General features: G+C 43.1%; 1 protein-coding gene across 5 annotated transcripts in view; it reads right to left on the bottom strand.

The window, feature by feature from the left end:
* hnrnpul1 (heterogeneous nuclear ribonucleoprotein U-like 1) overlaps nucleotides 1–14,596 on the bottom strand; it is a 39,358-nt gene that overhangs the window by 17,741 nt on the left and 7,021 nt on the right. For all 5 annotated transcript variants that reach the window (XM_036962170.1, XM_036962169.1, XM_036962165.1 and 2 more), the window contains exons 5-9: nucleotides 11,864–11,937; nucleotides 7,994–8,133; nucleotides 5,907–6,006; nucleotides 5,650–5,762; nucleotides 3,633–3,902 (exon numbers count right to left, since the gene is read on the bottom strand). In XM_036962170.1, the coding sequence (XP_036818065.1) occupies nucleotides 3,633–3,902; nucleotides 5,650–5,762; nucleotides 5,907–6,006; nucleotides 7,994–8,133; nucleotides 11,864–11,937 (697 nt within the window). The remainder of the gene's footprint in view (nucleotides 1–3,632; nucleotides 3,903–5,649; nucleotides 5,763–5,906; nucleotides 6,007–7,993; nucleotides 8,134–11,863; nucleotides 11,938–14,596) is intronic.

A 14,596-nucleotide genomic window follows, 5' to 3' on the forward strand; every position in this document is an offset into this window, starting at 1 on the left:
TTTCTCCCTCTCCAGGAGCCGACAGCAGGTTGGCCTGAGGTAGTTTTAGCTGTGGGTTTCTCCCTCTCTAGGAGCCGGCAGTGGGTTGGCCTGAGGTAGTTTTAGCTGTGGGTTTCTCCCTCTCCAGGAGCCGACAGCAGGTTGGCCTGAGGTAGTTTTAACTGTGGGTTTCTCCCTCTCTAGGAGCCGACAGTAGGTTAGCCTGAGGTAGTTGTAACTGTGGGTTTCTCCCTCTCTAGGAGCTCACAGTAGGTTAGCCTGAGGTAGTTTTAACTGTGGGTTTCTCCCTCTCCAGGAGCCGACAGTAGGTTGGCCTGAGGTAGTTTTAACTGTGGGTTTCTCCCTCTCCAGGAGCCGACAGTAGGTTGGCCTGAGGTAGTTTTGACTGTGGGTTTCTCCCTCACCAGGAGCCGACAGTAGGTTGGCCTGAGGTAGTTTTGACTGTGGGTTTCTCCCTCTCTAGGAGCCGACAGTAGGTTAGCCTGAGGTAGTTGTAACTGTGGGTTTCTCCCTCTCCAGGAGCCGACAGTAGGTTGGCCTGAGGTAGTTTGTTTTTAACAGACATTTCCCAATCCTCACTCGACCAGCAACACGTGCCAGTATTGTGGAAAAACTCAATAATTATACCCATTCCTATAGCATCTAATCCCTCTGTGCTGAATGACTACCGCCCTGTCACCTTGACATCCTTAGTAATGAAATGCCTTGAGAAACTTGTGAAAAGTCATATTCTCAGCGTCACCCGGAAGCTTCTCGACCCATTTCAGTTTAGCAGAGGAGTTGATGATGCCATTCTTACCCTCCTTAACATGGTCTATAGACATCTAGAGCCAAATCCCATGTCAGGGTTCTGTTTGTTGACTTTTCTTCTGCCTTCAACACAATCCAGCCCTACATTCTGGCACAGAGACTCATTAGGGACTTCTCCTTAGATGGGGGACTGGTTTTGTGGCTGTTGGACTTCCTGGGCCAACGCTCACAGCAAGTCAAAAAAGGTCCCTACGTGTCGGACATACGCAATACCAACACAGGCGCTCCTCAGGGATGTGTTGTGTCTCCACTCCAACACCAACACAGGCGCTCCTCAGGGATGTGTTGTGTCTCCACTCCAACACCAACACAGGCGCTCCTCAGGGATGTGTTGTGTCTCCACTCCACCACCAACACAGGGATGTGTTTTGTCTCCACTCCAACACCAACACAGGGATGTGTTTTGTCTCCACTCCAACACCAACACAGGGATGTGTTTTGTCTCCACTCCAACACCAACACAGGCTCTCCTCAGGGATGTGTTTTGTCTCCACTCCACCACCAACACAGGGATGTGTTTTGTCTCCACTCCACCACCAACACAGGCTCTCCTCAGGGATGTGTTTTGTCTCTGACCTTTGGTATCAAATCCACGATCAGAGGTCATCCACCTCATTATCAAGAGACTTGGCCAATAGAATGGAGGGAAGAGGTGGCCGGTGTTTCCTTTGCCTCACCAGGACTCCTCCTCTCCTGCCTCAACGCCGTTTCCTCTTGGATAGCCCCCCCAAAAAAGTGTAAATAATTGTAAAACTACAAATATGACTTTAATCTCAAGAGAAGACCGGTTTAATGAACTCCCTGACTGCCTACTTTTTAAAATATTTGTCTGGCTACTCCATGTACACAATAGGTTATATACAGCAGGTTTTTAAAGGACCAAATACTTTTGTCTGCTTCGTACTTCCATTTTTGCCGTGGAAAAGATACTGCGATACTGGTATCATCCTGGCCCTATATAGTATAGCAGTACTGTATAGTAGTACTCTATAGTAGTACTGTATAGTATATTAGTAGTATTGCATAGTGTAGTAGTAGTACTATATAGTATAGCAGCACTGCATAGTATAGTAGTAGTACTGTATGGTATATTAGTAGTATTGCAAAGTGTAGTAGTAGTACTATAAAGTATAGCAGTACTGTACAGTTTAGTAATACTACATAGTATAGTATTTGTACTGTATAATATAGTAGTACTGTATAGTAGTAGTACGGTATTCTATAGTAGTACTGAATAGTAGTATCATATAGTATATTAGTAGCATTAGTAGTATAGTGGTACTGTATAGTATATTAGCAGTAGTGCATAGTGTAGTAGTAGTACTATATAGTATAGCAGTATTGTACAGTATAGTAATACTGTATAGTATAGTAGTAGTAAAGTATAGTAGTAGTAGTACTGTATAGTAGTAGTACTGTACAGGAGTACAGTATAGTAGTAGTACTGTATAGTAGTACTGTATAGTATTACTGTATAGTATAGTAGTACTGTATTGTAGTAGTACTGTATAGTAGTAGTACTGTATAGTGGTAGTAGTAGTACCGTATAGTAGTAGTACTGTATAGTATAGTAGTACTGTATAGTAGTAGTACTGTATAGTATATTAGTAGTATTGCATAGTGTAGTAGTATATCTATATAGTATAGCGGTACTGGAAAGTAGTAGTACTGTATAGTAGTAGTACCGTATAGTAGGCGTACAGTATAGTAGTAGTACAGTATAGTATAGTAGTAGTACTGTATAGTAGTAGTATAGCAGTAGTACTGTATAGTAGTGTATAGTAGTAGTACTGTATAGTATAGTAGTACTGTATAGTAGTAGTACTGTGTAGTATATTAGTAGTATTGCATAGTGTAGTAGTATATCTATATAGTATAGCAGTACTGGAAAGTAGTAGTACTGTATAGTAGTAGTACTGTAGTAGTACTGTATAGTAGTGTATAGTAGTAGTACTGTATAGTAGTACTGTATAGTAGTAGTACAGTATAGTAGTAGTACTGCATAGTGGTAGTACTGTATAGTAGTTTATAGTAGTAGTACTGTATAGTATAGTAGTACTGTATAGTAGTAGTAGTAGTAGTACCGTATAGTAGTAGCACTGTATAGTATAGTAGTACTGTATAGTAGTCGTAATGTATAGTAAGTAGTACAGTATAGTAGTAGTACTGTATAGTAGTACTGTATAGTAGTAGTAGTACTGTATAGTAGTAGTACTGTATAGTAGTAGTGTAGTACTGTATAGTAGTAGTACTGTATAATATAGTAGGTTATAGTGGTAGTACTGTATAGTATAGTATTAGTGTATAATATAGTAGTGTATAGTAGTAGTACTTTATAGTAGTAGTACAGTATAGTAGTACTGTATAGTAGTAGTAGTAGTACTGTACAGTATAGTAGTAGTACTGTATAGTAGTAGTAGTAGTACTGTATAGTAGAAGTAGTAGTAGTACTGTATAGTAGTAGTACTGTATAATATAGTAGGTTATAGTGGCAGTACTGTATAGTATTAGTGTATAATATAGTAGTGTATAGTAGTAGTACTTCATAGTAGTAGTACAGTATAGTAGTACTGTATAGTAGTAGTAGTAGTACTGTATAGTATAGTAGTACTGTATAGTAGTAGAAATGTATAGTAGTACAGTATAGTAGTAGTACTGTATAGTAGTAGTAGTAGTACTGTATAGTAGTAGTAGTAGTACTGTATAGTATAGTAGTACTGTATAGTAGAAGTAGTAGTAGTACTGTATAGTAGTAGTACTGTATAGTAGTAGTACTGTATAGTAGTAGTAGTGTATAATATAGTAGTATATAGTATCCATACCTCACAGTCAGCCTTGCTGGCTGGTCCTACAGCCCCCCTGGTCCTGTCTTCAATACCAATAGTCTGGATGAACCTGTACCCCTCCGGAGGGGGGTGGAAGGGTTCCTCCTTCTGGCCGAAGTTAAACTCGATGGCACAGTTCTTCACAAGGACGTGGGGGAACAGGGGGCGCCCCGCCAGCTCCTCCCTCGACACCTGGAACCCCACGTCTAGCCACACCCCGTTCTTAGAGAACGCTATCTTCACCTCCTCACCGCCAGCGTCAAAGTCCTGAGGAAATAATAAAGTTATGTTAAACTAACTAACAAAGTCAACTAACTATACTAACTCTAACCATCTACACACCTCCTCACTGCCAGCGTCAAAGTCCTGAGGAAATAATAAAGTTATGTTAAACTAACTAACAAAGTCAACTAACTATACTAACTCTAACCATCTACACACCTCCTCACTGCCAGCGTCAAAGTCCTGAGGAAATAATAAAGTTATGTTAAACTAACTAACAAAGTCAACTAACTATACTAACTCTAACCATCTACACACCTCCTCACTGCCAGCGTCAAAGTCCTGATGGAATAATAAAGTTATGTTAAACTAACTAACAAAGTCAACTAACTATACTAACTCTAACCATCTACACACCTCCTCACTGCCAGCGTCAAAGTCCTGTGGAAATAATAAAGTTATGTTAAACTAACTAACAAAGTCAACTAACTCTACCATACTAACTCTAACCATCTACACACCTCCTCACTGCCAGCGTCAAAGTCCTGATGGAATAATAAAGTTATGTTTAAAGGCTCTCCGCTGAACTATGTAACTAACTAACTCTACTAACTAACTCTACCACACTAACTCTACTAACTAACTCTACCATAATAACTCTACTAACTAACTAACTCTACTAACCAACTAACTCTACCATACTAACTCTACCATACTAACTCTACCATACTAACTCTACCATACTAACTCTAACTAAACTAACTCTGAATTATTATGATTTTTTTATTTTTATATTTACCCCTTTTTCTCCCCAATTTCGTGGTTTCCAATTGTTGTAGTAGCTACTATCTTGTCTCATCGCTACAACTCCCGTACGTGTTTGGGAGAGACGAAGGTTGAAAGTCATGCGTCCTCCGATACACAACCCAACCAAGCCGCACTGCTTCTTAACACGCCTCCAACCCGGAAGCCAGCCGCACCAATGCGCCGGAGGAAACACCGTGCACCTGGCAACCTTGGCTAGCGCGCACTGCGCCCGGCCCGCCACAGGAGTCGCTGGTGCGCGATGAGACAAGGACACCCCTACCGACCAATCCCTCCCTAACCCGGGCGACGCTAGGCCAATTGTGCGTCGCCCCACGGACCTCCCGGTCGCGGCCGGTTACGACAGAGCCTGGGCGCGAACCCAGGGACTCTGATGGCACAGCTGGCGCTGCAGTACAGCGCCCTTAACCACTGCGCCACCCGGAAGGCCCCTACCATACTGACTCTACTAACTAATTAACTAACTCTACCATACAAACTCTACTAACTAACTAACTCTACTAACTAACTAACTCTACCATACTAACTCTACTAACTAACTAACTCTACCATACTAACTCTACTAACTAATTAACTAACTCTACCATACTAACTCTACTAACTAACTAACTCTACTAACTAACTAACTCTACCATACTAACTCTACTAACTAACTGAACTAACTAACTAACTCTACTAACTAACTCTACTAACTAACTCTACTAACTAACTCTACTAACTAACTAACTCTACTAACTAACTCTACTAACTAACTAACTCTACTAACTAACTAACTCTACTAACTAACTAACTCTACTAACTAACTATACTAACTAACTAACTAACTAACTCTACCATACTAACTCTACTAACTAACTAACTAACTAACTAACTCTAAGATAAATATTACTGAATGATGGGTATAGTCTCCCTATAGCTAGTAATGGGACGATCACTGTAGACAATACAACAACAAAGTATTACTCACAATGAAACAGCCGATGACATCATTCTCTCCAAACTTCTCTCCGTAGTCTTCAAACTTACAGTCAGAGGATTTTTTCCCTGTTCCTCCGTATCCAAACGAAAACGCTTCCTCACCTGGAATATACCGAAGCTACGTGTCAAACCGTGTGTCTGTCCGTCCGTCCGTCCGTCCGCGCGTGTGTGTGGCGGGAGTGCGTGCGTGTGCGTGCCTGTATGTGTGTGTTCGTCCACGTGTGTTCATGTGTGTGCTGTCCTTACCCAGCTGTGTGCTGCAGGAGTCCAGGGACCATCCTATCCGGACCACATGAGGATCAGGCTCAGAGGACGGGAGGTGCTTCACAGCTATCTCCTCTAAGATCTACAGCAGAGAGACAGACAGGTCAGTAGGAGAGACAGACAGGTAAACAGGTCAGTAAAGAGAGAGACAGGTCAGTAGAGAGACAGACAGGTCAGTAGGAGAGACAGACAGGTCAACAGGTCAGTAGAGAGACAGACAGGTCAGTAGGAGAGACAGACAGGTCAGTAGGAGAGACAGACAGGTCAGTAGGAGAGACAGACAGGTCAGTAGGAGAGACAGACAGGTCAACAGGTCAGTAGAGAGACAGACAGGTCAGTAGAGAGACAGACAGGTCAGTAGGAGAGACAGACAGGTCAACAGGTCAGTAGAGAGACAGACAGGTCAGTAGAGAGACAGACAGGTCAGTAGGAGAGACAGACAGGTCAACAGGTCAGTAGAGAGACAGACAGGTCAGTAGGAGAGACAGACAGGTCAGAAGGAGAGACAGACAGGTCAACAGGTCAGTAGAGAGACAGACAGGTCAGTAGGAGAGACAGACAGGTCAACAGGTCAGTAGAGAGACAGACAGGTCAGTAGAGAGACAGACAGGTCAGTAGGAGAGACAGACAGGTCAACAGGTCAGTAGAGAGACAGACAGGTCAGTAGGAAAGACAGACAGGTCAGAAGGAGAGACAGACAGGTCAACAGGTCAGTAGAGAGACAGACAGGTCAGTAGAGAGACATACAGGTCAGTAGGAGAGACAGACAGGTCAGTAGGAAAGACAGACAGGTCAGTAGGAGAGACAGACAGGTCAGTAGGAGAAACAGACAGGTCCGTAGAGAGAGACAGGCAGGATGCCTCTCAAATGGCACCCTATTCCCTATATACCTATTCAGACACCCTATTCCCTATATACCTATTCAGACACCCTATTCCCTATATACCTATTCAGACACCCTATTCCCTATATACCTATTCAGACACCCTATTCCCTATATACCTATTCAGACACCCTATTCCCTATATACCTATTCAGACACCCTATTCCCTGTATACCTATTCAGACACCCTATTCCCTGTATACCTATTCAGACACCCTATTCCCTATATACCTATTCAGACACCCTATTCCCTATATACCTATTCAGACACCCTATTCCCTATATACCTATTCAGACACCCTATTCCCTATATACCTATTCAGACACCCTATTCCCTGTATACCTATTCAGACACCCTATTCCCTATATACCTATTCAGACACCCTATTCCCTGTATACCTATTCAGACACCCTATTCCCTATATACCTATTCAGACACCCTATTCCCTATATACCTATTCAGACACCCTATTCCCTATATACCTATTCAGACACCCTATTCCCTATATACCTATTCAGACACCCTATTCCCTATATACCAATTCAGACACCCTATTCCCTATTCAGACACCCTATTCCCTATATACCTATTCAGACACCCTATTCCCTATATACCTATTCAGACACCCTATTCCCTATATACCTATTCAGACACCCTATTCCCTATATACCTATTCAGACACCCTATTCCCTATATACCTATTCAGACACCCTATTGCCTATATACAGTGGGGCTCATGTACACTATTAAATGACTAGGGAGCCATTGGGGAGGCCAAACGGAGACTCCACGAGCCAAGGGCTCGACAAGTCACATGGCAGTTTATCGTGAAGTGAATTAAATTTTTTATCCCTCATCAAATATATTATGTTAATGTGTATGTACATCCTGTTCTGAGAAGCAGATACTCTCGTTCTACTCTATGGTGTGATGGAATGTTTACTCGTTATTTACATAGTGAGTGATTGGTCCTTATCGTAACTTGCAAAGTGATTGGTCGGTACCATTATTGTGACTAACATAGTGATCGGTCAGTATCAATGTCGTGACTTACACAGTGATCAGTCATTTACTAAAAGGGATCACAGCCGATACATCACGACACCTGGTCAAAACTAGTGCACTATATAGGGAATAGGCTGTAATTTGGGATGCGACCTATGGTTTTGTTTCTCTCTCCGTCACCTTCATCTCGTAGCAGACTTTGCCCTTGCTGACTCCGTAGGATGCTCTAGCTCCGGCCCAGAGGTAGGCAAAGCCCTCGACGGTCAGAGGGTAGCCGCTGTAATGATCACGGGACACCTTGAAGTGGAGGTCACAGTTATCTGTGGGACACGAGAGAGATAAGTACACTATTAAGTACACTACATGATCAAATGTATGTGGAAACCTGCTCGACGAGCATCTCATTACATCACGGGCATTAATATGGAGTTGGTCCCCCCCCCTTTGCTGCTATAACAGCCTCCACTCTTCTGGGAAGGCTTTCCACTAGATGTTGGAACATTGCTGCTATAACAGCCTCCACTCTTCTGGGAAGGCTTTCCACTAGATGTTGGAACATTGCTGCTATAACAGCCTCCACTCTTCTGGGAAGGCTTTCCACTAGATGTTGGAACATTGCTGCTATAACAGCCTCTACTCTTCTGGGAAGGCTTTCCACTAGATGTTGGAACATTGCTGCTATAACCGCCTCCACTCTTCTGGGAAGGCTTTCCACTAGATGTTGGAACATTGCTGCTATAACAGCCTCCACTCTTCTGGGAAGGCTATCCACTAGATGTTGGAACATTGCTGCTATAACCGCCTCCACTCTTCTGGGAAGGCTTTCCACTAGATGTTGGTACATTGCTGCGGGGACTTGCTTCCATTCAGCCACAAGAGCATTAGAGAGGTCGGGCACTGATGTTGGGTGATTTGGCCTGGCTCACAGTCGGCGTTCCAATTCATCCCAAAGGTGTTCGATGGGGTTGAGGTCAGGGCTCTGTACAGGCCAGTCAAGTTCTTCCACAATGATCTCGGGAAAAAAAAACATTTCTGTACGGACCTCGTATCACGACTCAGGATATGACCCAGACACAGACACAGGAGGCGGATAGTTCTGATACTCACAACATTTATTATACAAAATGGAGGACAAAGGGCAGGCAGTGGTACGTAATGCCAAGGCAGGGACAGAACTGGGACAGAACGGCAGGCAGGGTCAGGACAGGCAGAAAGGTCAGATCTGGGAAGACTAGAAAGACACGGTTGAGAGCAAGAGAAACAGGAAACATGATGGTAAGATTTGTGGGTATAAATACACAGGGGATAATGGGGGTAATAGAAGACACCTGGTGGGGGGCGGAGGAGACCAGCACAACACAGGTGAAGCAGATTAGGGTGTGAGACCTCGCTTTATGCACGGGGGGGGGGGGGGGGGGCATATTCATGTTGAAACAGGAAAGAGCCTTCCTCAAACTGTTGCCACAAAGTTGGGACGGAATCGTCTAGAATGTCATTGTATGCTGTAGCGTTAAGATTTCCCTTCACTGGCTCTAAGGAGCCCGAACCATGAAAAACAGCCCCAGAACATTATTCCTCCTCCACCAAACTTTACAGTGGGCACTATGCATTGGGACAGGTAGCGTTCTCTTGGCATCCGCCAAATCCAGATTTGTCCGACGGACTGCCAGATGGTGAAGCGTGATTCATCACTACAGAGAACGCATTTCCACTGCTTCAGAGTCCAATGGCGGCGAGCTTTACACCACTCCGGCCGATGCCTGGCGTTGCACGTGGTGATCTTAGGCTTGTGTGCGGCTGCTCGTCCATGGAAACTCATTTCATGAAGCTCCTGACGAACAGCTCTTGTGCTGATGTTGCTTCCAGAGGCAGTTAGGAACTCGGTAGTGAGTGTTGCAACCGAGGACAGACGATTTCTACGTGCTTCAGCACTCGGTGGTCCCGTTCTGTGAGCTTGTGTGGCCTACCACTTTGCGGCTAAGCCGTTGTTGCTCCTAGACGTTTCCACTTCAAAATGACTTGTTGGAAAAGGGGGCATCCTATGACGGTGCCACTTTGAAAGTCACTGAGCTCTTGAGTTAAGTCCATTCTACTGCCAATGTTTGTCTATGGAGATTGCATGGCAGTGTGCTCGTTTTAATACACCTGTCAGCAACAGGTGTGGCTGAAATAGCCGAATCCCCTCATTTTAAGGGGTAACATGGCCGATTAATTAGGGCCGATTTCAAGTTTTCATAACGATCGGTAATCGGCATTTTTGGATGGCGATTATATTGCAATCCACGAGGAGACCGCGTGGCAGGATGACCACCTGTTATGCGAGTGCAGCAAGGAGCTAAGGTAAGGTGCTAGCTAGCATTAAACGTATCTTATAAAAAAAACTATCGATCTTAACATAATCACTAGTTAACTACATATGGGTTGATGATATTACTAGTTTAACTAGCTTGTCCTGCGTTGCAAATAATCAATGCGGTGCCTGTTCAATTTATCATCGAATCACAGCCGACTTCGCCAAACGGGGGATGATTTAACAAAAGCGCCTTCGAGAACAAAGCACTGTCGTTGCACCAATGTACCTAACCATAAACATCAACGCCTTTCTTAAAATCAATACACAGAAGTATGTTTTTTTTAAACCTGCATATTTAGTTAAAAGAAATTCATGTTAGAACGCAATATTAACTAGGGAAATTGTGTCACTTCTCTTGCAACAGAGTCGGGGTATATGCAGCAGTTTGGGCCGCCTGGCTCGTTGCAAACTGCGTAAAGACCATTTCTTCCTAACAAAGACCGTAGTTAATTTGCCAGAATTTTACATAATTATGTTATAGCATTGTGCGGTTGTGCAACGTAACAGCAATGTTTAGATAAACGGTTCCGTATTTCACTGAAAGAATAAACGTCTTGTTTTCGAGATGATAGTTTCCTGGATTCGACCATATTAATGACCAAAGGCTCGTATTTCTGTGTGTTATTATGTTATAATTAAGTCTATGATTTGATAGAGCAGTCTGACTGAGCGGTGGTAGGCACCAGCAGGCTCGTAAGCATTCATTCAAACAGCACTTTCGTGCGTTTGCCTGCAGCTGTTTATGACTTCAAGCCTATCAACTCCCGAGATTAGGCTGGTGTAACCAATGTGAAATGGCTAGCTAGTTAGCGGGGTGCGCGCTAATAGCATTTCAAACGTCACTCGCTCTGAGACTTGGAGTGGTTGTTCCCCTTGCTCTGCATGGGTAACGCTGCTTCGAGGGTGGCTGTTGTCGATGTGTTCCTGGTTCGAGCCCAGGTAGGGGCGAGGAGAGGGACGGAAGCTATACTGTTACACTGGCAATACTAAAGTGCCTATTAGAACATCCAATAGTCAAAGGTTAATGAAATACAAAACGGTATAGAGAAAAATAGTCCTATAATTCCTATAATAACTACAACCTAAAACTACTTACCTGGGAATATTGAAGACTCCTGTTAAAAGGAACCACCAGCTTTCATATGATCTCATGTTCTGAGCAAGGAACTGAAACGTTAGCTTTCTTACATGGCACATATTGCACTTTTACTTTCTTCAACACTTTGTTTTTAAATTATTTAAACCAAATCGAACATGTTTCATTTTATTTCAGACTAAATAGATTTTTATTTATGTATTAAGTTAAAATAAAAAAAGTGTTCATTCAGTATTGTTGTAATTGTCATTATTACAAATGTATATATAAAAATCGGCCGATTAATCGGTATCGGCTTTTTTTGGGGGTCAACTGGAGTTCTCAGATGTTACTCACTAATGACCTGTGTGAATACCTCTTTTCAACTGGAGTTCTCAGATGTTACTCACTAATGACCTGTGTGAATACCTCTTTTCAACTGGAGTTCTCAGATGTTACTCACTAATGACCTGTGTGAATACCTCTTTTCAACTGGAGTTCTCAGATGTTACTCACTAATGACCTGTGTGAATACCTCTTTTCAACTGGAGTTCTCAGATGTTACTCACTAATGACCTGTGTGAATACCTCTTTTCAACTGGAGTTCTCAGATGTTACTCACATGTGTCCAGAGCCACCAAAGTGTCATCAAAGTCCTCCTCCTCCTCTTCAGCCGGGGGCTGGGGCGACCGGGACCTGTACAAGACTGACAGGTTAGTCTTCCAATCACAGTACTGGACTGACGACTGACAGGTTAGTCATCCAATCACAGCACTGGACTGAAGACTGACAGGTTAGTCTTCCAATCACAGCACTGAAGACTGACAGGTTAGTCTTCCAATCACAGCACTGAAGACTGACAAGTTAGTCCTCCAATCACAGCACTGAAGACTGACAGGTTAGTCTTCCAATCACAGCACTGAAGACTGACAGGTTAGTCTTCCAATCACAGCACTGAAGATTGACAAGTTAGTCCTCCAATCACAGCACTGGACTGAAGACTGACAGGTTAGTCCTCCAATCACAGCACTGGACTGAAGACTGACAGGTTAGTCTTCCAATCACAGCACTGAAGACTGACAGGTTAGTCCTCCAATCACAGCACTGGACTGAAGACTGACAGGTTAGTCTTCCAATCACAGCACTAAAGACTGACTGGTTAGTCTTCCAATCACAGCACTGAAGACTGACAGGTTAGTCCTACAATCACAGCACTGGACTGAAGACTAACAGGTTAGTCCTCCAATCACAGCACTGGACTGAAGACTGACAGGTTAGTCTTCCAATCACAGCACTGAAGACTGACAGGTTAGTCCTCCAATCACAGCACTGGACTGAAGACTGACAGGTTAGTCTTCCAATCACAGCACTGAAGACTGGCAGGTTAGTCTTCCAATCACAGCACTGAAGACTGACAGGTTAGTCTTCCAATCACAGCACTGAAGACTGACAGGTTAGTCCTACAATCCCCAGCAATGGACCGAAGAATGACATGTTAGTCCACCAATCACAGCAAAGGACTGAAAAATGACAGGTTAGACCTTCCAATCACAGCACTGGACCAAGCTAATTTTTTAGAACTGTGTTTTAGTTAGGGACATAACTAACCTTTACCAAACTACCAAGAACAGGGCATGAAATGATCCCGGAAACATTGTTGTAGCAGCAAAGGTAGTCCCGACTGTTTTCCCCGTTTAGTATCTACTGAACAGGACCCAGGTGAGATGGAGACCAAGGCAGAGATGTAGTAGTAGTATAAGTATTCATATTTGTAGTAGAATTAAGAGTATTATTAGCAGTAGTAGTAATAGTAGTAGTCTTTAGTTTTCCACAAGTACATAAGAGTAGTCAGCCAATTAGAAAAAGTAGTCAGTCAGGGCTTCCTTTTATGAGGTTGGAGACATCACAAACGGGAACTTTTCATTTTCTAACACGTGGACCCAGAACTTAATTACGCAGCTGACCAAATTAAACACCATTTTAGTTCTGCAACAATTTAGTGACTGCAATCCACACTTTGGTTTTGGGTAGAAAAGTAACTGCCAAGAAACACTATTAGCTGCTAGGACTAAAAACGTTATTTTACTCAGCCGGTGGGTGGGGTCTACATGACATGTTTAGCAGAACGAGCTCTAATTTGTTGGCCTATGGTATATTCTAATGACTTGACTTCATCAGAAATACACCGTGAAATGATTGAATATTTTCAACTAAATTTGTTGTGGTGTTGTGTAGAAAAGACTTGACTATTTAAAATGGCTGAAAAATGTCTGAATTCAGTGTATTGTTAGTTGTTTTGGATATCGTCTAGGTCTAGATGATCAGGACTATTTCCTAAGTTAGAGAACATGAAACCTTTTTAACATTAAAACTATGAAATAACACATATGGAATCATGTAGTAACCAAAAAAGTGTTAAACAAATTCAAATTTATTTTAGATTCTTCAAAGTAGATATCCTTTGCCTTTATGACAGCTTTGTACAAACTTGTCATTCTCTCAACCAGCTTCCCCTGGAATGCTTTTCCAACAGTCTTGAAGGAGTTCCCACATATGCTGAGTACTTGTTGGCTGCTTTTCCTTGACTCTGCGGTCCAACTCATCTCAAATCTTCTCAAATGGGTTGAGGTTGGGTGATTGTGGAGGACAGGTCATCTGATGCAGCACTCCATCACTCTCCTCCTTAAGCAAAATGACTTTACACAGCCTAAAGGTGTGCTGGGTCATTGTCCTGTTGAAAAACAAATTATAGTCCCACTAAGCGCAAACCAGATGGGATGGCGTATCGCTGCAGAATGCTGTGGTATCCATGCTAGTTATGTGTGCCTTGAATTCTAAATAAATCATTGACTGTGTCACCAGCAAAGCACCATCACACCTCCTCCTCCATGCTTCACGGTGGGAACCACACATGAGGAGATCATCTGTTCACCTACTTTGCGTCTCACAAAGACATGGCGGTTGGAACCAAAAATCGCAAATTTGGACTCAGACCAAAGGACAGATTTTCACCAGTCTAATGTCCATTGCTCGTGTTTCTTGGCCCAAGCACGTCTCTTCTTATTATTGGTGTCCTTTAGTAGTGGTTTCTTTGCAGCAATTCAAACATGAAGGCCTGATTCACACGGTCTCCTCTGAACAGTAGATGTTGAGATGTGTCTGTTACTTGAACTGTGTGAAGCATTTATTTGGGTTGCAATTTCTGAGGCTGGTAACTCTAATGAACTTATCCTCTGCAGCAGAGGTAACTCTGGGTCTTCCTTTCCTGCGGTGGTCCTCATCAGAGACAGTTTCATCGCTTGATGGTTCTTGCGACTGCACTTGAAGAAACTTTAGAAAGTTCTTGACATTTTCC

Source organism: Oncorhynchus mykiss, chromosome 24 (genome assembly GCF_013265735.2).
Source record: "Oncorhynchus mykiss isolate Arlee chromosome 24, USDA_OmykA_1.1, whole genome shotgun sequence".
Lineage (NCBI taxonomy): Eukaryota > Metazoa > Chordata > Actinopteri > Salmoniformes > Salmonidae > Oncorhynchus > Oncorhynchus mykiss.